The sequence below is a fragment of the Herpailurus yagouaroundi genome, unplaced genomic scaffold (assembly GCF_014898765.1).
Source record: "Herpailurus yagouaroundi ecotype Mexico unplaced genomic scaffold, PumYag 28, whole genome shotgun sequence".
Taxonomy (NCBI): domain Eukaryota; kingdom Metazoa; phylum Chordata; class Mammalia; order Carnivora; family Felidae; genus Herpailurus; species Herpailurus yagouaroundi.
The window spans coordinates 100,072,321-100,096,185 of record NW_024412376.1 but is presented as its reverse complement, the minus strand read 5'-3'; the positions used below and the strand labels follow the sequence as shown (position 1 = coordinate 100,096,185).

Here is a 23,865-nt window from a genome sequence, read left to right as displayed (position 1 = left end):
TTTTTGGGTTTTTTTTTTACATTCTAGTGCAAGCAACATCATAAACAAGTTAATAAGTAAATAAATTCTGTAGTATGTTAGGTGTTAAGTGCCAGGGAGAAAAGTAAAGGGAAAGTAGGGAGCAGGTTGTATCATTAAACAGGATGATTGGAGTAGTAGAGTGGTCCAGATATATCTTCTCAGACACTTGAAGGAAGTAGTCATGAGTTTAGGGAAGATTATAAGTAGATCCTCTTAGGGAGAAAGGCTAGTGTAAAGGCCCTAAGATGAGAGCATACCTGGAGTATTTTCAGAAGATCAAGGAGACCAGTATGGGTGGAATGGAGTAAGCCAAGAGAAGGTGGGGGGGCTGAGATCAGAGAGTACTGGGGACCAGATTATATAGGTTCTTGTAACTCATTGTAAGGCCTTTGTCTTTTCTGTAAGTGAAATGAAGGGAAACCATTGGAGGATTTTGTGTGGAAGAGTGACATGATCTGACTTCTATTTTTAAAAATCATTCTGGGGGCACCTGGGTGGTTCAATTGGTTAAGCGTCTGACTCTTGATCTCAGCTCAGTCTTAATCTCAGGGCTCAAGCCCCGCATTGGGCTCTGTGCTGGGCATGAAGCCTACTTTAAAAAAATTATTCTGAGTACTTGGTTGAGAATAGCTGTAGGCAAGTAATGATAGAAGTAAGGACATGAGTGAAGAGGCTTATGTACTACTGCAGATAAGATGGAGATTGTGAGAAATGTTGGATCCTGGATATGTTTTTAAGGTAGAGCTAAGGATTTTCTGGTAGCTTACATATGGAGTATGAGAAAAGGAGCCATGATAAATCCTGGTTTTGGTCTGAACAACTAGAAAGATGGAGTTGTCGTCTCCTGCATGGTAAAGAATAGGTTTTGAGGGAAGAGCAGGAATTCCATTTTGGACATGTGATAACTAAGTGGAAATATCTAGTAGGGAGTTGAATATACTAAAAGAGAGATATGGGCTAGAGATATACATTTGGAAGTCACTGATATATATAGAGAGATGGAATTTAAAGGCATTAGATTGGATGAGATCCCCAAGAGAGGGAATATAGATAGAGGAGAGGACTGAGTACTAAGGCCTGGAACTCTCCAACACTAAGAGGTGAGGGGCAGGAAGAAGATAGATCAAATGAGGATTGAGAAGAAAACCAGAAGAGTGTGGAATATGGCAGCCTAAAAGCCAAATGAGGAGAATGTATCAAGAAGGAGCAAGTGATCTGCTCTGGTGTTGATAGGTCAATTAAGCCGAGGAGTGAGGGTTAACCATTGGAGTTAGTAAAGTGGAGGTCACTGGGGCCCTTGACAAAAGCTGTTTTGGTGAAATGGTAAGAATGAAGAAGCCTGACTGGAATGGTTTAAGAGAGAATGGGAAGAGAAGAGTTGGAAATGGTATGTATGGGCAGCTCTTTGCAGAAGTTTTCACAAAAAGAAAGAAATCTGGTAGAAGCAGCAGAGGTTAGGTTAAGAGATTATTTTTTCTTTAATTTTTTGGAAAGCAAAAATATAATATGGGAGGGTAGAGAAGAGGATTCTTGCAGGAGTGGACAGGAGGGGAAGGAATCTAGTGGAGAGAGAGTTTTTAGACAGGGGCATGGATAGTTGATCTATGGCTGAGTTTCTCAGCCCAGGCACTGTTGGCATTTAGATGGAATAATTCTTTGTCATGGGTTGCAAGATGCTCAACAGCATCCCAGACCTCTACTCACTAGATGCCAGTAGCATCACAGCCCCTAGTTGTGATAGTCAAAATGTCTGTCGACATTGAGACATGTTCCCTGATGGGCAGAACAGTGCCCAGTGATCTACAGTAACAGCTAGGAATACAGAGTATGTGATATTGATATTAGCAATGTGGTGGTGGCATTTGTGCAGGTATTCTTTGATTGCTCTGGTATTCTTAATGAAGTCAGAATCAGTCATCAGTGGGAAGTGTAGACCGGGTTGGGAGTGTCAAAGTTGAGGGAAGGCAGGAATATGAGAAAAAATTTTCTAGGAGAGTGAGACAGTGAATGGAGTAGGAATATATAATATACTTGGTAGCATAAAGGGCTCATTTGAAGGTTGTAGTGATTGAAATGAGGTCATTCAGATTGGTTAGGTGTTTTCTCCATCAGAGTTCAGCTATATGGGTGCAGGAAAGGAGTAGGCAAACTTAGGTTTAACCAGAGTTACGATTTTGGCCAAGTGTGACAGCAAAAGTGGGACAAGGGAGATGAATGCACATTCAAATCAATAATTACAATGATTCACCATAGGGCTTAAGCTAGTTAGGAGTTAAGTGAGGCCATCAAGGGGAAAAAGAGGTAACAATGTAATAAGATCAGTGGTTTGGAGGTCACAGTGAGTTCAGTGGGCTGTTGGATTTGAGATGCTAGAAGTGAGATGGAGAAACAATTAGAAAAAATTAAGATGATAGGTTGTAACTTTTATTCAGTTAATCTTAACTTTTTGTTAAGTATTTTTAAAAACATCTATAGTGCTTTATGAAACATTCCTCCGACGACGTATATTGTACAAGGAAGAAGACAGATGTGAGATTCTTGGTTACACTTTTTAAACACACTTCCCCTCTCAGTAACCAACTGTGAATGACTTAAAAATGTTTCATCTGCTTCTCTACTTTTTTTTACCAGGGAAATGAGGGATTCTTTTTTGGTCTTCATTAATATTTATGAAGGATGATAAGGCAGACACTACTTCAGGCATCTTGGCTTTTCTGCATTACTTATGAAATTATTAGGCAGTGATGCTCCTTGAAAAAGCAACCAGTTTATGAAAATGGTTTTGTTATGTAGATACTGAATTTTGCTTTCCAAGGCCTCTTGTTAATTTGAGTTTTTTTCTTTGATAGTTTGAAAAGGCTAGGCTTATTGGCTTTGGTCTTACTCTGTCTGGAGTATTTTCTTCCTAGTACAGGGCAATTGATTTATTTTCACTGGTAGTTGAAATAAATATAAAATTAGATACTGTTCTTTGCAGTGATGGGATTTATCATTTTGGTAGTCCTATAGCATTATCTTTGTGAGGATATCAGAGAACTGAAAAATTTAGCCATTGTTTTTTTTAATTTAGAAGTTTTCTAAACAAATTAACCTAAAAGTGATTAAAAGTAAAATCTGGATAAACGGTTGAGAACTCATTTCTTTAAACTATGATTTCATTCTGATAATTAAAGTAATACATTTAATAGATACACTTGGCATAAAATTGGAAAATTGAAAAAGTATAGTGCTATGTATAGCAGTTTGTGTAAATTTGAGTTGTGAAAGGAAACAGTGTAGTGCCAAATGTCGGTAATACATGACTTGTGGAAAAAATTCGAATTTGCATAAAAAAATTTAAAAAGTAAAGAATTAATTTCAGAGTTGGGCCATGTAAATTGTAAACTCAGTTCTTGCCACATGGTGGCATCACTTTGCTGGCAATAAAAAAGATTCATTTTTCTCTAAGGCTTAATCGTGAATTATGTGAGTTTTGAATTAGGTGAGGTGTTCAGTTGTGCATTTCTTGCATAAAATGTGGCTACTGGGATAAAGAAGAAAATGAAAGCCACCTGGAATCTCAGTGTCTAGAAATAATTGCTATTACCGTCTTCATACATATGTATAGAAATACTTTCTAATGGTGTCTTCCATGCTCTTATCCTATTTTTTGTCTTAGCAAAAACACATGATGACTATTTTCACATAGTAATGATTATAATAACTATATTATTATACCATCTTTATGTACCACAATTTAATTGATTATTAAAAATATCTTAATAGGTGATTTCTAATTTTTTTCTCTTACACGTATTTATGAGTAGCTTTACAAATGAATATTCCTTGTACATATGTGTGCACATCCCTTATTATTTTCTTGCGATTTGTTTTCTAGAAATAAAATATAGTAGATAAGGAATATATGCATTTTAAAAGATTCAAAGAATGATTGGAGAATATATTGCCAAATGGTTTTCCAGGATGGTTGTACTAATAGCCCCAGCACCAGTATATGGTATACCCCTAAACTGGGCATTTTTTCCTTTAAGTTCTTTGACTGTGAGATTATTTGAGGACTAAAGGAAACTAAAATACAATGGAGCAATCATGATGATAAAATAAAAATTCAATAACATTTATTTTGGAAGTATTGTTTTAGATTTTTCTCTAATGCAGTAAAAATTTGATATGCTTATATTAACAGCATGTATGGAGGAAAAATACATTTTTTACCACTCCTAAAAATTTTCTTGATAAAATATTTAGTCATTATATTTTTCTGTTATATCGTAGGCAGTACAATGTAGATTATAAGTTGGAGACTTACCTGAAGATTGCTAGGCTATATCTGGAGGATGATGACCCAGTCCAGGCAGAGGCTTACATAAATCGAGCATCATTGCTTCAAAATGAATCAACCAATGAACAGTTACAGATACATTATAAGGTAACAGATGAGTTGATTCGGAATTAATTTTGTATTGGAGAGTCCTACTATACTGAGATATTCCAGATATCTGATAAATGGTGTTATGTATTAGAAATTCTCTTTTATTTTTTGCTTTGATTTTTAATTTTTCCCCCTAATTGAAACATTTTCCCCTCTGTAGGTATGCTATGCACGTGTTCTTGATTATAGAAGAAAATTCATTGAAGCTGCACAAAGGTACAATGAGCTCTCCTACAAGACAATAGTGCACGAAAGTGAAAGACTAGAGGCCTTAAAACATGCTTTGCACTGTACCATCTTAGCATCAGCAGGTAAACATGTAATTTGTGCTTTCATAAACAGTTCTCTTTGCTTAATAATTTCAGGTTTGTTACTATTGGAGGATTTAGTAAGGAATTATTTATTCTTCAAGGGGAGGTCTTATTACTACCATTATGGTAAATTTAGTTTAAACACTTTAAACAGTTAAAACCAGCAATAAAATAGATTGTTAACTTCAAAAGTTTTTAAATATGTATCAGTCTATTACCTACATGTGTTAGGAGTAATTAAGAGAGATAATATGGAGTTTAGTTCGCCTAATAGTTAACTTAAAAATGAATAACAAAATTATGTGAGAATTACATAAAGAGAAGTTAAAATTAAAATCTAGAGATTGATGATAATTAACACACTGCTTTTGAGATCTTTTTTAACCTTCAGGCCTTAGTTTCAGATCTCACATTTATCCTTTGCTTTGGTAAATGTGAAAAATATTCTTTGTTCTCTTTTACTAAATTATAACATGTACATCACTCAACTTACAAAGCAGAAAGGGCATTGAGGAGAAATGCTGGTAATTCTAAACTGGCTTTTCTAAGTCATTTTTAGAATGTCTGTTCTTGATCTGTGTTTGGTTGAGAGCCTAATGACGTGTTCACACTACACATTTCATTCTTTATGAAGCAGTGATCTTATTTATTACATTTTTGTTACTGAAAAGGCAATACATAACGTGGTACTGCTTCCAGTTCTAACGAGCTTTTACCAATTACTTGTATTTCCTTCAATGTAAAAGTGTCTGTCCCCCCCCACCTTTTTTTTATATAAACAGTAGCATGATATACACACTTTTGCCACCTGTTTTTTTCCTGTACGTATATATCAGTGATCTTTATATGTCAATACATATCTCTCATTCTTTTTGATCTTCTATTGTTTGGCTTTATCATAATTTATTTAGTCAGTTACAAACAGTGCTATAGTGATTGTGCACATATATGAATATATATATAGGTTAAATTCTTAACTTTTTTTTTTTTTTCAACGTTTATTTATTTTTGGGACAGAGAGAGACAGAGCATGAACGGGGGAGGGGCAGAGAGAGAGGGAGACACAGAATCGGAAACAGGCTCCAGGCTCCGAGCCATCAGCCCAGAGCCTGACGTGGGGCTCGAACTCACGGACCGCGAGATCGTGACCTGGCTGAAGTCGGACGCTTAACCGACTGCGCCACCCAGGCGCCCCTATAGGTTAAATTCTTGAGTCCCAGGGTATATACCTTTAAACTTTGGATAGAAATTATATACTGCCCTTTAGTGTTACCTTCCAGGCAACAATGTCCATGCAGACCTGATTTCTCACACCTGTATTACCAAATGTTTTCATCTTTGCTAATGGATGAAAAGGTAGTATTTCACTCCAGTTTTAATTTGCATTTCATTTACTAGGAATGCTCTTGAGCATCTTTTCATATGTTAAGAAAAATCATTATTGAAAAACCTGTATTTTTTTGAATGAATTATCTGTTTATGTTTATTAGCCAGGCTTTGAGTTTTTATCTTGGTGACTTATGAAAGCGCCTCATGTATATAAGAAATTTAACAATTTTTTTCCCAATTTGTTGTCTCATTTTTGGTTTTGTCTATGAAATTTTTGCCATGCAGAAACTCTTTATTTTTATACGGTTAAATATATTAATCTCTTTTTTTTTTTATGGACTTTGGGTTTTGTTTACTTGCTTAGAAAGGTCTTTCCTATTCTGAAATTAGGTATTTTAAATTCCCACATGTTTTCTTTCAGTACCTTAGTTTCCCACATCCTCAGATTCTGGTCTCAGAACCCCTTTACACTGAAAAATTGAGAACCCTTTCCTTTGCTTATGTAGGTTATATCTATTGATACTATATTAGCAATTGAGATAATAAATTTAAAAAATAATAATTCATTTAAAAGTAGCAATCATAAGTCCATTACATATAAATAAAAAGTGACATTTTTATCAAATAACTATATTTTCTAAAGTAAAAAAAGTTAAGAGAATGAAGTTGTTTTTACATCTTTTCAAATCCTATCAATGTCTATCTTAACAGACAAAAACTGAATTTTTTTTTAAGCTGAATTCTTAAAAGTACTTCTGTATTCAGCCTGCTTTGATATGTTGTTTTAAAGGAAGTATATGAAGAAAATCCAGCTCACAGTGTGTAATTGGAAAAAGGAGGCATGTTGATGACTTTTTCAGATAATTGTGATATTCTTTCATGCTACACTTAACTTGACCAGTGGTAAAGTTTCTTATAGGTTAGTGGCAGTGTGGCATCTGAAACCATATCAATGAACTTTTTGCATCTTGTTAATGTTAAAGTCTTGGTCTGTCTTGCGCTTGAATGGATCCTTTACTCCATTTTGTATCATTATGTTTGGTTGTTTGGATACTATTGGTTCACTGAGTTATGCAATCCAAATATTGACATACTTTATTATACAACATATAAAAATTACATTTGAATATATTACACCTGATCTTATCAGAAGAACCTTTAACTATTGGAAAGCTGTCAAGCTCATGGTGGCAGATAGAAGTTCTCTAAAATTCTGAGTGTTTCTTAAAAATTCTAATTTTATCAGCGACAACAAATACTGTTGGTTGGACTTGATAGGCTTGCTTTGTTCATTTTTTAAAAAATATCTACCAAATACCCAAGTCTGAAAACCCATCATTTTGTCTGTTAGTCATTGTCTTACGTAAATGGTGTTCAGCTTGCAGGGTTTCCTTGGGACAACCATTGTTCTTCGGTTGCAGCAGAAATGCTTTACGTGCATTTCCCATTTTGTTGCACAGAATATTAAAAAGATGTGTTCTCATGTCGGTACTTAATAAAAATAACTCCTTTCTGCTGCAAGCTGTCTTTTGTTTTGACTGTTGAGTGTGTGGCACAATACAGTTCGTTGCCAGTGCCACAACCTTGATTTGTGCGGTGGTGCCAGCTGTTTTAGCCGCCATTGCTTTCGCACCAGCAGTGTAAGTGCCAACACAGTGAAAAAACATAAAGGATGTTTTTATACTATTATAAAATAGCATTGGCTCACCGACTGATCCCTTGAAGGGTCTTGGAGACCCCCTTTGAGAATTGCTGCTTTAGGCTTTCATATTTTACTTTGATGCTTCCTTCTAGGCACTATCTCCAACTGCCACCCCCCCACCCCCTGCCCCAGATTAATCACTAATTTAGATTAATGTTGCCTATTTCTCACTTCAATTTACCTGCAAGTCTCAATCCGTTTGGATTTATTTTGGTGTAGGGAATGAGATAGGGAATTACCCTTTTTTTTTGTCTAAATGGCTATTTGACCTAGTATCTTTTATTAAGTAATCTTTTTCCCCTATTGATTTAGCACATTACAGATTTCTAAATCTAGTATTCTGTTCCGTTAATTAGCCTATTTATGGATATACTAGTACTATGCTACTGGCATTATCATAGTATTATTGATTTTATTTTATTGATTATTATTTTATTATCTGGCAGGGCTATTCCCCCTTCATGACTTTTTTTTCCTAAATTTTCTTAGCTGTTTGTTATATTTGCTTTCTTTCGTTGTAGGCCATCGTGACACTCCCTCCTTATGTATCATCATGAACAATGATGAATTGACAATATATATTAAATATAACCGACAATATATATTAAATAAAGTACCTTTAACAGAGTAACATAAAGCAAGGTTACATATTGATCAGTTGACAAAAACAGTGTGTCCAGAGGCTCATAGGAGCCTAATCCTGTATTTCCCCTAGAAGTAGGAATTGGCAACAACTTTGTAGAACATAACTGCCACAAATCCCGAGAATTGGCTGTATATTTTAGTAGGCAAGAATGAAGTCATAACATAGTTTTTTATTGGGGAAATAGATTGTGAGAGTATTTGATGCTCATTTGTTTCCCTTAGGACAGCAGCGTTCTCGGATGCTAGCTACCCTTTTTAAGGATGAAAGATGCCAGCAACTTGCTGCTTATGGGATCCTAGAGAAAATGTACCTAGACAGAATCATCAGAGGAAACCAGCTTCAAGAATTTGCTGCCATGCTGATGCCTCACCAAAAAGCAACTACAGCTGATGGTAATGATCATGTCTTATAAATATGTGGGAGCAAATATTTAGGTACACTCTAGTGAAAAGTGTGTTAAATTTGAAGCATCTTGATATCTTTCTATAATATTTTTATCCAACATTTGATGACCAAAAAAGGAATATTACATTGACTGAAGATGAGTATAATATACAAATACGGGTTTGAATTATAAAAGTAGCCCTATTGGAAAACATATTGTAGAATAATGCATTTTTGGAAACTGTAAGGGCAGAATTATAGACCTGGTTTTTTAAAAACTCAAACCCTTCGATAAGTACCTTAATTAATCTTAAGCATCAGTTTGTAACAGAGTATAATTATCCAGTCCTATTTTAGATAGAGCAAAATTTGGCACAGTAACTTGCCTAAGGTTAATCAGGGTGAACGTTTTGCCTGTAAGAATAGAACTTGGTGTCGTGTTTCCTAGTTCAAGGATGTATTTGCTTATGTCAGGCTACCTGTTCCAGAAAAGAAGTTTTTAATAAGTTGTCTGTTTATAGCATCAGTTACTTTGTGTACATTTGTCTACAGAGGTTTTAAAGAAGCTTATAACAGTAACATACATAATAATAAAAGTAAACACATAGACCATCAGAAACATGAAAAAGGTCAAGATAAACATACAGATCTGTTAGACTCACTTCCTTGGATTCAGTGTCATCCTATACCAAAGAGAATTTATCTATAAAGAGTCATTTATGCAGGGGTTTGCTAAAAGGTATTCACTTCACTCAGTCTTACTGGCTGGAGTTAAACCAGACTGCTGAAGGGATTATAGTGACTTCCTGTGGAATTTCTTTCATTTAATTTGTACTTTAAGAAGCAAACTAATTGAGGGGGGCCTGGGTGGCTCAGTTGGTTAAGCATCTGACTCTTAGTTTTGGCTCAGGTCGTGATCACACAGTTTGTGAGGTCGAGCCCCACATCAGGCTCTGTGCGACAGTGTGGAGCCTGCTTGGGATCCTCTGTCTCCCTCTCTCTGCCCCTTCCCCACTCACTCTCTGTCCTTCTCTCTCTTAAAAGTAAATAAACATGAAAAAAATAAAAATAAAAAAATCAAGAAGCAAACTAGTTGATCCTCATCTTTCTTTCTAAAGGAGGTGTTTTTTTTTTTTTTTCTATAGGATATTTGTTATGCAGATCCTCAGGAAAAATTCCTTCACAATCTTAGAGTTAGTTGTGATTCTCCTGAACAGTTAGTTTTTATCTTATTAAACAAACTATAAACTGTTTTTTTTTTTATCTTGGCTGCTAGAAACCTTGTTAAATTTGTAACCCAACTGTAAATAGTGTGTGTGTATGTATGTTGATTGTTGCTACTTTTAAATTCTCTTATCTTCTGTATATTCTTCTGAGCAGCTTTAAATTCTTTTTGCAAGAAGGTGTCTGACAAACTAGATAAAAGATAGATAAAAAGAAAAAGTTTCCAGAATTGATATAGTCAAGCCTCAGATTTGACTTTGAGTTTCTGGCCATGAAAAAAAAAATGTGAAAAGAATGTAATCACATAATTCTTTCCTAAAAAGAAAGAGACTCACTAGGACCTCTGAGGATGCAAATGATTCTCAGATTTCTCATGTGGGACTATATAGAGAGGACAGGTGTTTTGTTATCTTCTTCCATTTTAGACCTTATTGCTTTTCTTATTTATTTCTTTTGGGCATTTTTGTTTAATATTTTTGTTTAATGTTTATTTTTGAGAGAGAGAGAGAGAGAGACAGTGTATGAGTGGGGGAGGGGCAGAGAGAGAGAGAGAGAGAGGGAGACACAGAATCTGAAGCAGGCTCCAGGCTCCAGGCTGTCAGCACAGAGCCCGATGTGGGGCTTGAACTCCCAAACTGTGAAATCATGACCTGAGCTGAAGTCGGACACTTAACTGACTGAGCCACCCAAGCACCCATGGACATTTTTGTCTTCTGGCATTACAACCATACATTAGCAATCTTGAGGCTTTTTTTTTTTTTTTTTTTCATTACAATTAATTGTTTTTTGGTATATTCCTGGAGTTGTATAACATTACTACTAATCTCCTTTCTGCTCAATAGATTTGCCTGTGTTGGGCATTTTATGTAAATGGAATCACACAATATGTAGCCTTTTGTGATTGACTTTTCACTTGGCAAAATGTTTATCCATGTTGTAGCATTTATCAGTACTTTATTCCTTTTTATTGCCAAATAGTATTCTGTTATATGGATATACCACATTTTATTTCTTCATTAGTTGCTGGAAATTTAGGTTATTTTTACTTTGGGGCTATTAATAATGGTGCTATGAACATTCTTGTACAAGTTTTTGTATGGACACAGATTTTTAATTCTTCTGGTTATACACCTAGGACTGGAATGACTGGGTCGTATGATAACTCTGTGTTTAGTCTTTTGAAAAGTTGCCAGACTGCTTTCAAAATAGCTGTTCCTTTTTATATTCCTGCCAGCTGTGTGTGAGGGTTCTAATTTCTCCTTATTTTGGCCCACATTTATTATCTGTCTTTTTGATTTAGGCATCCTAGTGTGTATGAAGTGGTATCTTGTCATTTTGATTTGCATTTCCCTTAGGTTTAATGATGTTGAAGAGTTTTTTTGTGTACTTATTGGCTATTTTTGTATCTTTAGAGAAAAGTCTACTCAGATCCTTTTCAGTTTTTAAATTGAGTTATTTGTCCTTTTATTACTGAATTGTAGGAATTCTTTATATATTCTAGACCTGATCATTATCAGATGATTTGCCAATATTTTCTTCCATTCTGTGTGTTGTTTCTTCACTTTTTTGATGGTGTCCTTCGAAACATTAAAGTTTTTCATTTTGATGAAGTCCAGTTTATCTGGGTTTTTTTGTTGTTGTTGTTTTTGCTGTGCTTTCAGTATCCTATCTAGAAACCATCGCCTAATCCAAGGTCGTGAAGATTTGCCGTGTTTTTTTCTGTAAGTTTTATAGTTGTAGCTCTTACATTCATTTGAGTTCATTTTTACATATGGTGTAAGATAGGGGTCCAATTTTTACTCTTTCCATGTAGGTATCCAGTTGTCCCAGCACCATTTGTTGAAAAGACTAGAAGTTTCCCATTGAATTATTTTGGCATCCTTGTTGGCAATCAGTTGACCATAAATGTGAGAGTTTATTTTTGGAATTTCAGTTGTTTTCCTTTATCCTATATGCCTATCTTTATGCCAGTACCACACTATCTTGGTTGCTCTTTTTTTTTTCTTTTTTTTAATTATTCATTTATTTTGAGAGAGGAGGAGAGAGCACGACTGGGGGAAAGGCAAAGAAAGGGAGAGAGAGAATCCCAAGCTGGCTCTGTACCATCAGCACAGAGCCTGACACAGGGCTCAAAGCCACGAACCATCAGATCATGCATGACCTGAGCCAGAATCAAGAGTCAGATGCTCAATCAACTGAGCCACCCATGTGCCCTTTGGTTGCTCTGTAGTAAGTTTTGAAATCAGGATGTGCAAGTTTTTTTGTTTTTTTTGTTTTTTGGTTTCTTTTTTTCCGATATTGTTTTGGCTTCTCTTTGAATTCTAAAATCAGTTTAGAATTCTCTTTGAATTCTAAAATCAGTTGTCAGGACACCTGGGTGGCTCAGTCGGTTAAGTGCCTGACTCTTGATCTCAGCTCAGGTCTTGTTCTCAAGGTCTTGAGTTCAAGCCCCATGTTGGGCTCCATGCTGAGCATGGAGCCTACTTAACAAAATTGGCGGGGGGGTGGGGGGGCACCTGGTTGGCCTAGTTGGTTCAGCGTCTAACTCTTGATTTTGGTTCAGGTCATGAGCTCATAAACTGTGATGATCTCACAAACTGATCTCACAAGCCCCACATCAGCACAGAGCCTGCTTGGGATTGTCTTTCTCCATCTGTCTCTGTCCCTCCCCGACTTTCAAAATAAATAAATAAACTTAAAAAAAAGTTTTTTTAAATTAAAATCAGTTTGTCAGTTTCTGCAAAGAAGCCAGCTGGAATTTTGATAGGGATTCCACTGACTCCATAGACAAACCTGGGGACTGTTGCCATCTTAACAGTATTAGGTCTTTCTATTTTCCCATTTATTTAGGTCTTTATATTTGAAAGTTGCTCAGAGAGTAGATCTTAAAAGTTCTCACCACAAGAAAAAAATTGTTTGAGGTGATGGATGCTATATGAACTTATGGTGATAATCATTTCACAATGTGTACATATATCAAATCATTATGTTGTATACCTTAAACTAATACAGGTCACATCTGATAAAGGGTTAGTATCCAAAATATATAAAGAACTTAACAAAATTCAATACCCAAAAAACAAATAATTCAGTAAAAAAATGGGCAGGAGACATGAAGAGACATTTTTCCAAAGAAGACATACAGAAAACTAATAGACACATGAAAAGATGCTCAACATTACTCATCATCAGGGGAATACAAATTAAAACCACAATGAGATATCACCTCATATCTGTCAGAATAACTAAAATTAACAACACAAGAACAACAGATATTGATGAGAATGCAGAGAAAGGGGAACCCTCTTGCACTGCTGGTAAGAATGCAAACTGGTGCAGCTGCTCTGGAAAACAGTATGGAAGTTCCTCAGAAAGTTAAAAATAGCACTACCCTACAACCCAGCAATTGCACTACTCGGTATTTACCCAAAGAATATAAAACTACTTGGGGCGCCTGGGTGGCTCAGTCAGTTAAGCATCCGACTTCAGCTCAGGTCATGATTTTGCGGTCCGTGAGTTCGAGCCCTGTGTCGGGCTCTGTGCTGACAGCTCAGAGCCTGGAGCCTGTTTCGGATTCTGTGTCTCCCTCTCTCTCTGACCCTCCCCCGTTCATGCTGTCTCTCCCTGTCTCAAAAATAAGTAAACGTTAAAAAAAATTAAAAAAAAAAAAAAAAGAATATAAAACTACTGATTCAAAAGGAATACGTGTCCACTGATGTTTATGGCAGCACTGTCAACAATAGCCAAAGTATGGAAAGAGCCCAAATGTTCATCGACTGACGAATGGATACAGATGTTGTGTGTGTGTGTGTGTATTATTCATCCACCGGAGTGAAATCTTGCCATTTGCCATGACGTGGATGGAGTTAGAGAATATTATCCTAAGTAAAATAAGTCAGAGAAAGACAAATGCCATATGACTTCATTCATTTGGAATTTGAGAAACAAAACAGATGAACATGGGGTGAGGATGGGGGGAGAGAGGCAAACTAGAAAAACAGACTCTTAACTATAGAGAACAAACTGAGGGTTACTGCAGGGGAAGTGGGCGGGGTAGGGGATTGGTTAAATGGTGGTGGGGATTAAGGAGTGCACTTGTTGTGATGCACACAGGGTGGTGTATGGAAATGAGGAATCACTGGATTCTACACCTGAAACTAATGTTACGCTGTATGTTAACTAACTGGAATTTTTTTAAAAATTTGAAAAAAATCCTTATAATTAAAAAAAAACAATATTACGTGTCAATTATATCTCCATAAAACTGGAAAGAAAAAAAAGAATTGGGTGAGCCTAGCAAGACAGGCACTTTCAGAATGGGGCCTTGTGTCCAGTACTTCATCAGGCCTTATATTACTTCACTTAAGGGAGGATGCTATGGCTGATCTCTCATGGTTAGCTGGCCCTATCTTCCAGACATTTCTCATCTTTGCATCATGGTAAGGTACTTACGGAGTGCCCAAAAGAAAACAGGTATTTCTACTGAGCTGTACATGCACTGACTTTATCAAGCTTGTAGAACAGGTTGCATGGGGGTTTTGCCACTTCTTGCTAACAAAAGTTTGTGCTCCTACCAAGAAAAGTAAAGTTAATCAATCTGACAGCTACCATAAGGAAGTAAAACTTCAAACCTTAAGGGTTAAATCCATTCAGCCGGTTAGTAACTATTTGCTAGTCACTCATTTTCTAAATATGTTATTTGTATTTAATTGTATACTATTCAAACTCTACTAAATAAGGCATTTTCCTTACTTTTAAATTTTGGTGAGAGGAATAAAGACAATGATTATGGGTTGTTATGTGCCTAGAAATTTTTAGAAAAAAAGAATGAGTATTTTAAAAGCGTAAGACAAGTCTCACTTAAAACTGTCTAATTTATATTTATTTAAGGTTCTAGCATCTTGGACAGAGCTGTTATTGAACACAATTTGTTGTCTGCAAGCAAATTATATAATAATATTACCTTTGAAGAACTTGGAGCTCTTTTAGAGATTCCTGCAGCTAAGGTATTTTCTTGTTTCTAATATATAAAAAAAGAAGTTAAGAGACTAAACTATTGCTGTAGTAAGAAAATATGTAATTGATAAGTATTGGCAACTGCAATAAAAATACACATAAAAACCTTAGGAAAATGGAAATAAATTATTTGAATGTTACAATAGTACTGTAATGGAATTGTCTTTGTTTTTTGCTTCTTTTAAACTGTATTTTATGATAAAGTGAACCAGAATGAAAATCTTAAAGGGGTTTTGGGTTGTGATACCCATTTCGAGTGGTGTCTGTTTAAATCCAGTTCATTGTAGTTTCTGATTTCTGACAAACTTAAGATTTTGATACATGCCTTACTTTTTTCTGCTCTGGATTGACTCACAGGTTAAATATTTCATCTCTTTGAAAGAATGACTGTGGTAATTCTCCAGGCTATTCTCTTGTAACTTTTCTGCTTGATTTATCTTAATTTGACTGAGTTACTAGGAAATTAATTTCATTTTTAGTCACGATAAGAGTGTGATTGGCTGTGTACAAATACCAACAAAGTACCAATAGTACGTAGAGGGTATTTCAGGTATCATTTACAAAACATTCTCTTAATTTTAAATAAGGGTAAAAACAAGCAATCAACCTTACATTTACCTAACTTGCATACCTTACAGTCATGTAGTAATGATTACATCCCCTTTTATCTGTTGAGAAATTTTAATTTAGAATTCCTAACATGGTTCCTTTACTTGTGCATATTTAATACACAGTACAAGAAGTGGAACAATTTGGGAACCAAAGCTTAAGTTACCATTAAAAGATACTTTTTCTTAGGCTGACACTTAGGGAAGTGAATATATATTTAACAATAAATGCTAGTCACAGTCTGTTTAGGATTAATCATGAAGATGGTCAGAATTACTAAAATGACTAAGTCATAAGCCAGTTTTCTTACATATAATAAACATGAAATGTGTCTTTAGGAGCTAGGTAGAAGACCTTTTGGTTCCCTTTAATTGTCTTTTAAATCCTCTTTTAATTCCTATTTATTTATAATTTTTTAATGAATGATTGCTTTTATTTTTTTAAGTAACCGCTCTACACCTAATGTGGGGCTTGAACTCTTAACTACAAGATCAAGAGTCGCATGCTCTACCTACTGAGCCAGCCGGGCGCCCCTTAATCTCAAATCTCAAATTTGAAGATCATTCCTCCTTACAATTTTTTCTTCAAAAATATTACTTTCTTAAAGAATTTATTATTATTATTATTTTTTAAATGTTTGTTTATTTTTGAGAGAGAGACAGAGTGTGAGTGGGGGAGTGGCAGAGACAGAGGGAGACCCAGAATCCGAAGCAAGCTCCAGACTCTGAGGTGTCAGCACAGAGCCCGATGCGGGGCTTGAACTCACAAACTGAGATCATGACCTGAGCCGAAGTTGGACACTTAACCGACTGAGTCACCCAGGCACCCCACTTTCTTAAAGAATTTTTTAGGTGATAAACACTGTGAAAATTTAGATGAAGTAAAAGGAAAAACTACTTTGGGTGTTCCTGTGTATGCATGTCAGTAAGAAGAAAAATTGTTAGTTTGATTTTAAGCAGAGGAAAAAGTTGTTAAGATCACTAGATTCTCATCCAAAATCTGACAACAAGAAAAACATCCCAGTTAACTTAAAATAATCGATTATACCCAGGGAGAATTGGGGAATAAAATAGGCAGCTTTACTAGATTCACTGTTGTAATGGACAGCAGATGAACGCATACGAAAAGCATGTGGGTAGCTAAACCAAGAGATTTCAGTTCTTTTATACGTGAGTAACTAACTGTTGGATATGATAATTAAAGTTTGTGAGAATTTTTTTTGGCTTTTCTTTTACAGGCAGAAAAGATAGCATCACAAATGATAACAGAAGGACGTATGAATGGATTTATTGATCAGATTGATGGAATAGTTCATTTTGAAAGTAAGTTTTGCTTATTTCTGTCATAATGAAATGGCAGTAAACTGTTGTACATTTGTGATTAAGACACGTTGAACAATTTCCTTTAACCCAGCATATTACTACTAGAATGAGCTCATTTTCCAAAGAAATAATTTAGAATAATTTTTATGAGCTTATATTTAATAATCTATTTAATACAGCATTTTTTATGCTGAAGAAAAATTGGAAGATGGAATCGTCTTACCAGTTTTTTCATTTACCCATCAAACATAGATTAACCACATACCATGTATCAGGCATGTGGAAATGCCAGTTGATTTCCTCTTCAGCAGCTCATTAAACTAGTAGAGGCAGACAGATAAGTTGATCTCTTGACTCTCTCATTGTGTATTACCTCCTCAGCCCCTATTCCTACCTCTTTACACCCTGGACCTTCGTATAACTGGAACTGTTCTACCTGTAAAGTTTCAATTTGAAATGCCCCATTCTCACAACGTTTTTCCTGTCTTTCTAGCAGTCTGTGTCAGTTACTTCCACTTTAGCTCTTCCTTGACTACCTTCGAGCCTCCAGTCCATTAACTTTTACTTTTTTCCAGTCAGCTCAGCCCTTTTTTGTCTTTACTACTCTTTCCTATCCATGGATTCCATGATTCATTATTCCAGTTACTGTTTCGCAAATGCCCTAGATCACTTGCCTGTTAACTTTTTGTTCTGGCTGTCCAGCAAAACTTCAGCTGGGATGAACCCATTCTCCATCTTTTTCATTCCAGTACGTGAGTAGCTAACTAACATTGCTGGAGATTGGTACCACTGCAAAGTCAAGGTCTTGGGTTCTCAGCAGTACCTGGGATTCTTGATACATTTCTCTAGGCTACTCTTCTTTTCTACTCTGCAAGGGGTATTTCAGATTTCATTTTTCTTAAATCTCTGAGTTTTCTCCTTCATTCTCAGCAGCAAACCTTGTTTCATATTTCACAGAAAAAAAAAATCTGTCAGGGTGAAATTAAATTAACTTCTTTATCTGATTTATAAAACTTCCGAATTTTACAGGCACCTGGGTGGGTCAGTTGGTTAAGTGTCTGACTTCAGCTCAGGTCACAATCTTCGGGTGTGTGAGTTTGAGCCCTGCAACAAGCTCCATGCTTACAGCTCAGAGCCTGGAGCCTGCTTCGGATTCTGTGTGTCCCTCTCTCTCTCTGCCCCTCCCCTGTTTACACTCTGTCTCTCTCTCAAAAATAAGTAGACATCAAAAAAAAAAAAAAAAAAAAACCTTCTGAATTTTAAATATCATCTAGTTCTACCTTTTCCTCCCTTGTGTTTTGCTGGAAGTGTTTTCCGTCTTCCTTTCCAGTTCTTCTCCTTGTGCTTTGGCTCCTTTCTTTGACTGCTGCCCCTATCCCTCAAAAGCAGGTTTTTAGGAACCTAAAATTAGCCATTGTTTTCTGTTTTCACCCTTGCTTGCTCTGTTGGCTTCTTTCCATCAGTATTTAAACATACTTGGCTGTGCACCTGGTAGCTCAGTCAGTTCTAAGTATCTGACTCTGATCGCAGCTCAGGTCATGATCTTGCAGTTCATTAGTTCAAGCCCCACGTTGGGCTCTGCGATGGTGATGCAGAAGCTGCTTGGGATTCTGTCTCTCCTCTCTGCCCCGCCCCTGCGTGTCTCTCTCTCTCTCTCTCTCTCTCTCTCTCTCTCTCTCTCAAAACATAAATAACTTAAAAAAAATTTTTTTTAATATTTAAACTTACTTGGGTCTCTCCCATTTTAATAAAAAGATTTATCTTTCAGACCTCATTTTAATTTTTTAGCATTATCGAATAGCATTGATCCTTCACTCCTTTTTGCACTGTCCCCACCACCCTGTGCCATCATGGCTTTTGTCGTCTCCTTCACCCCCTTCTCCTGCTTTCCCTCCTCCTCCAGGTATTCTTCCAGTCCTCTTCGTAGATTCTGTAGTGCCTTTAAGTGTAAATATTGGAGTTGCTTAGGGCTTATTCCCAAGGCCTTTTCCTCCTCACTCTACTAAATTTTCTTGGTAATCTCATCTGTTCCCATTGATTCAATTGCTATCTCTGTGCAGACAATGCTCAGATTTGCCTTTCTAGTGTAAATTTCTCTTCTGAGTCCTAGACCTAGTGGTGCTGATTGCGTGCTAGGTATTTTCCACCTGACTGATTGTTGGACATCTCAGAATGGACATATCCAAAACTGAATTCACCATGTCTCCTTCCTTCCTCCATCCCACAACCTGCCAGCCAGCCAACCAGCCAGCCAAAAGCTACATTATTCACTTTCTCCAGCATTTCTTATCCTTGACCCCTCTTCTTCACTGCCCAGAATCCTTTCAGTTTTACCTCCTGCGTGTATCTGGGATCCACATACTTGTCTTCATTTCTTACTGTCACTAGCCTATTGTGAAGCCTGTCCCACCTTCTGGGCTTTTTCCCTCACATCTACAATTGCTCCTTTCTAGTCCAGTTGCTGTAGTTATAGCCAGAATGATTGTGATCTTTATTTTTTTTTAATGTAAACAAAACAAATATAAAAAACAAATTGTTAGGTCATGTTACTCTTTTCTTTGGCACTGTAATGAATGGCTTGCCCATGGCTTATAGAACAAAGTTCTATGAAGTCAACAGGTGCTGCCTGATCTTTATAACTTTCTCTTTCTAATCCAACCACATAGGTCTTTTTGTTTCTTTCTAGCACTGTAAATTCCTTCCCACATCAGACATTCTGAAATACCCACTTCTCTCCACCAGCATCCTCTCAGCTATTTTTGTTCCCGTGTCTTAGTTTGAGCAACGTTAATTGGTAATGATTTTCCTGACTCTCCAGGTTAGGTATGGCTTATAGTTCTATATTCTTTGGTCACTCTGAATTTCTTCCTAGCATTAATCAGTTATTTTCATTTCTGTAACCATTTGTCTAAATGTCTGTTTTTGCTTCCCAGCTAAGCTTCCTGCTGGTAGATATTAAGTCTCTTTTGTTCTCATCGTATATGGAGCATGTGTTCCAGTGCCCCACACATTCTTAGTAGGAAGTAAATAAGTATTGGAAAAACAAACAGTACATAATGAATCGTATAGCAGACGTGTCACCAAGTGAAAGGACAGCTTGATAGAGTAATATTCTTTCCAGTTTTCTTAGATTTAAAGAATTGCCATGAAAAATATGCTCATAATAACAAGTATTGCAACTATAAATAAAGATAAGAGTTCATCATATCTTTCCTCCCCCTCGCATAACTAGTACTAGTCTAAAGCTTCTATATGCTTATATAGATATGTGAAAAACATAGTTTTTTTAACTTAAAAATAATTTTAAGCACACAGTGTTCTACAGACTTTTTGAAATAATCATGCACATATTTTCAAGTCAGTAGACATAAATCTAATTTATTTGTTTTAATAGCTATGTAGAATTTCATGGGGTTCAACTGTTCACCTGTTGATGAACATTCAAGTGGTTTCCTTGTGCGTATCTTTATATATGGTACACTTACTTCTATAGAACAAGGTCTCAAAAGTGATAACATTCCATCAAAGGACATATGTATTTTGATCCTTAATGGATACTGCCAGTTTGCTTTCCAGAAAAGTGTAGCCATTTGCACTTTCACCAATATGAGGAAATGAATGTTCAACAGCTATATATTATTCCTCTTTTTATCTTTTGCTAATTGTGGGGGGAAATACTACATTATTGTTTTAATGTGCATTTCCTTGGTACTGGGGAAGTTTAATATCTTTCCATGTATAACTGGCCATTAGCATTTCCTCTTCTGTGGAGTTGATATTAGTTCTGGTCTGTTTCTTTCCTGGCCCCACACCTCTCCTTCAGATCTCTCGCATCAATTTGCCATAGCTTTTGGTTCAATGATAATTTAAACTCTTTTTTGTTAATGTATACAAATATTTTTTACCATTCTGTCAGTCGTGTTTTTGAAGTAAGGCAATGCATACCATAAACACAGTTTAAAATTCTTATGCAGCCAGGGGCGCCTGGGTGGCTCAGTCAGTTAGGCGTCCGACTTCAGCTCAGGTCATGATCTCACAGCCCGTGGGTTCAAGCCCCGCGTCGGGCTCTGTGCTGACAGCTCAGAGCCTGGAGTCTGCTTCAGATTCTGTGTCTCCCTCTCTCTCTGCCCCTCCCTTGCTCATGCTCTGTCTCTCTCTATCTCAAAAATAAATAAAAACATTTAAAAAAATTTTTTTAATAAAAAAAAATAAAATTCTTATCTAGCCAAATATGTCACTTTTTAATTTTATGGGTTTTTAGTTTCCTGTATTAATTTAAAAGGTCTCACTTACCTTGGGGTAAAACTAATATTTTTCTAAAATTTCTTCTAATATTTTTATTTACTGTTTTATATTTAGAAATTTAATCTGTCTATAGTTCATTTTTGTATATAATTTTAAGGTATGGGCTAGTTTGTCTTTTTTTAAAGATGTATTGTTAATTTGCAAGTGCTATTTATTAGGTAAAACTTACTTTCTGATCTTTGACATATATTAGCTTCCACATGTATGTTTGGGTCTCTTTCTGTTATCAGTTTCTTTCCACTGATCTGTAACAATATGGTAATAAACAAATTTAGACTAAATCTTACTGTTGGAAAAGCATCTCCTACCCATCTACTAATGTATTTTTGTTGAATTGAAGTTCACATAACATTAACCATCTTAAAGTGAACAATTCATTGGCACTTAGTATGTTCACAGTGTTTTGCAACCACCCACTCTACCTAGTTCTAAAACATTTTCATCTTCCCAAAAGGAAATCTTGTGCCCAGTAAGCAGTTACTCCTCATTTCTCCTCCCAGCCCCTGGCAGTCACAAGTCTGAATTTTATCTCTATGGATTTACCTATTCTGGATACTTCGTGTAAATGCAGTCATACACTAAGTGAGCTTTTGACTTCTCTCACTTAACATACTGCTTTTTTCCTTTTTAAGGCTGAATAACATTCTACTGTAGAGATATCCTACAATGATGCCACTGTTCTTAATTTGCAAAATTCTCTTGACTGTTCTCAAACATCATTTCTTCTGTAGTTAATAACTTTATCCTATGTAGAAAGCAAAACAGAGATCAGGGTGATTATCTTTGTAAGTTTTTAAAATGTATATATTGATAGGGAAGGACTGTTATTTTTATGATACTGCATCTTTCCATCTGGGACCATGGTTTGTGTCTAAAGTTATTTTATGTCCTTTATTAAAATTTTTTTATTTCAGTTTTTTTCATTAATTCTATGCCTATTTTTGTAAATTTGGGTGCTATTTTGAATTGATGTTCCCCAAGTTTATCATTTCTTTCTTCCTTTCTTTATTTTTTGAGAGAGAGACAGAGTACGAGCAGGGAAGGGACACAGAGAGAGGGACAAAATCTGAAGCAGGCTCCCGGTTCTGTCAGCGCAGAGCCTCACGCGGGGCTGGAACTCACGAACTGTGAGATCGTGACCTGAGCTGAAGTCGGATGCTTAACCAACTGAGCTACCCAGGCACCCCTGAGTTCATCATTTCTAACTGTATATTGCTGGTATAGAGAAAAACCTTGCGTTTTCATGATGAATTTTTTTGGTTTTTGTTTAATCATTAAAATATGTGTCCTCCAGAGCAGTCAAGTAGAGACAGTTTTGACTATATAAATAGACTTGCTTTCTCCAGTAGGTGGCAGTGTCTTGTGAATCAAGAAAAACTGGTGATGAGATGGCTCAGTGAGGCTTTTATTGTGCTGGTTTTTGTGACTGAGGTGCTTTGATTGGTTGGTTTTATTTTGTTTTCCTGAATAATAATAATATGTATCTACGTGTACGTGTTTTGGTTTTGTTTTATACCATGTGCCAGTAATTTGGGTACTTTCCTTAATTATTGCTTAATTAGCTTTAACTCTATTAGCCAAGATTTTCAGAAGAAACTCTTAAAATTAATACTACTATAAATTATCTTTTAACTCACATTCCATATGAATATATGGAGTAAACTCTGTACATTGTTCTTTTTTTGTTTAGCACGAGAAGCCCTGCCAACGTGGGACAAACAGATCCAGTCACTTTGTTTCCAAGTGAATAACCTTTTGGAGAAAATTAGCCAGACAGCACCAGAATGGACAGCACAAGCCATGGAAGCCCAGATGGCTCAGTGAATCCTTACAAAACTTCTGTGCACACTACATCTTTTTCAATGTTGTACAGATTAATTTCACTGTCTCTCCAAAGCATTTGCATCATGACCTTATGTATTTCAATCCCTTTTATGCTGGATTCCATTTAAAGAAGACATTAGAACAGAAAGTGCAAGCATTTAAAAATATGTAGTTACCATATATTCAGGGTCTCTATGTATCAAGCTAACTCAAATGTTTTGAAAGCTTTTTCTTTAAACAGAGTAAGTGAAATACCTGTGGCTAAAAAGTTTGGGATTTGTGATAACTTTGTAGTCATGTAAAACTTAAGTGCTTTGTGCCTCTCCAAATGTGGTAATTCTAATAAATGGAGAAGTGAGCCAAATAAAAGTAGTACTTTGTTTCTAGTTAGTGAATGGTGTTTTGTTCATTTTTCCTTTCAATTCAACAGACATCGATTTATACCATATGCTAGAAATGCAAAGACAGACCGTAATGCCTGTTCTCCAGGCATTCAGAGTCACAGAGCCGATAGATGGTATGTGTTATACTTGCAGTTGCACCAAGTACTAGATCACATGGGGAGGAGCTTTTTGGGTAGCAGAGAGATCAGGGAAGGCCTCTCAGGATTATTGCAGGCTAACTTTACAGGGAAAATGGGGAAAGGACTTCTTAAAAAAATTTGTGGGCAGGTTACAGTTTCAGCTCCAACATGTGAAGAGCTTGGAGGGCCTGACTTTATTTTCACAGTAAGAAAAAGG

The 23,865-nt window shown here is 36.0% G+C and overlaps 1 protein-coding gene and 1 long non-coding RNA gene across 3 annotated transcripts in view; both read left to right on the top strand.

Annotated features, from left to right (window-relative positions):
• The window catches only part of COPS4 (COP9 signalosome subunit 4), a 41,414-nt gene extending 17,898 nt beyond the window's left edge, over positions 1-23,516 (top strand). The window contains exons 5-10 of one of the 2 annotated variants that reach the window (XM_040479543.1): positions 4,297-4,450; positions 4,614-4,764; positions 8,663-8,833; positions 14,940-15,055; positions 16,912-16,996; positions 22,992-23,516. In XM_040479543.1, the coding sequence (XP_040335477.1) occupies positions 4,297-4,450; positions 4,614-4,764; positions 8,663-8,833; positions 14,940-15,055; positions 16,912-16,996; positions 22,992-23,125 (811 nt within the window). In that variant the 3' untranslated portion in view covers positions 23,126-23,516. The remainder of the gene's footprint in view (positions 1-4,296; positions 4,451-4,613; positions 4,765-8,662; positions 8,834-14,939; positions 15,056-16,911; positions 16,997-22,991) is intronic. The other variant, XM_040479545.1, reaches the window with a different exon arrangement.
• LOC121033397 (uncharacterized) lies at positions 4,771-7,390 on the top strand. The gene is made up of 2 exons (XR_005791865.1): positions 4,771-5,728; positions 5,965-7,390. It is a non-coding gene; the product is annotated as an uncharacterized LOC121033397 (long non-coding RNA).
• Positions 23,517-23,865: the final 349 nt, after the last annotated feature.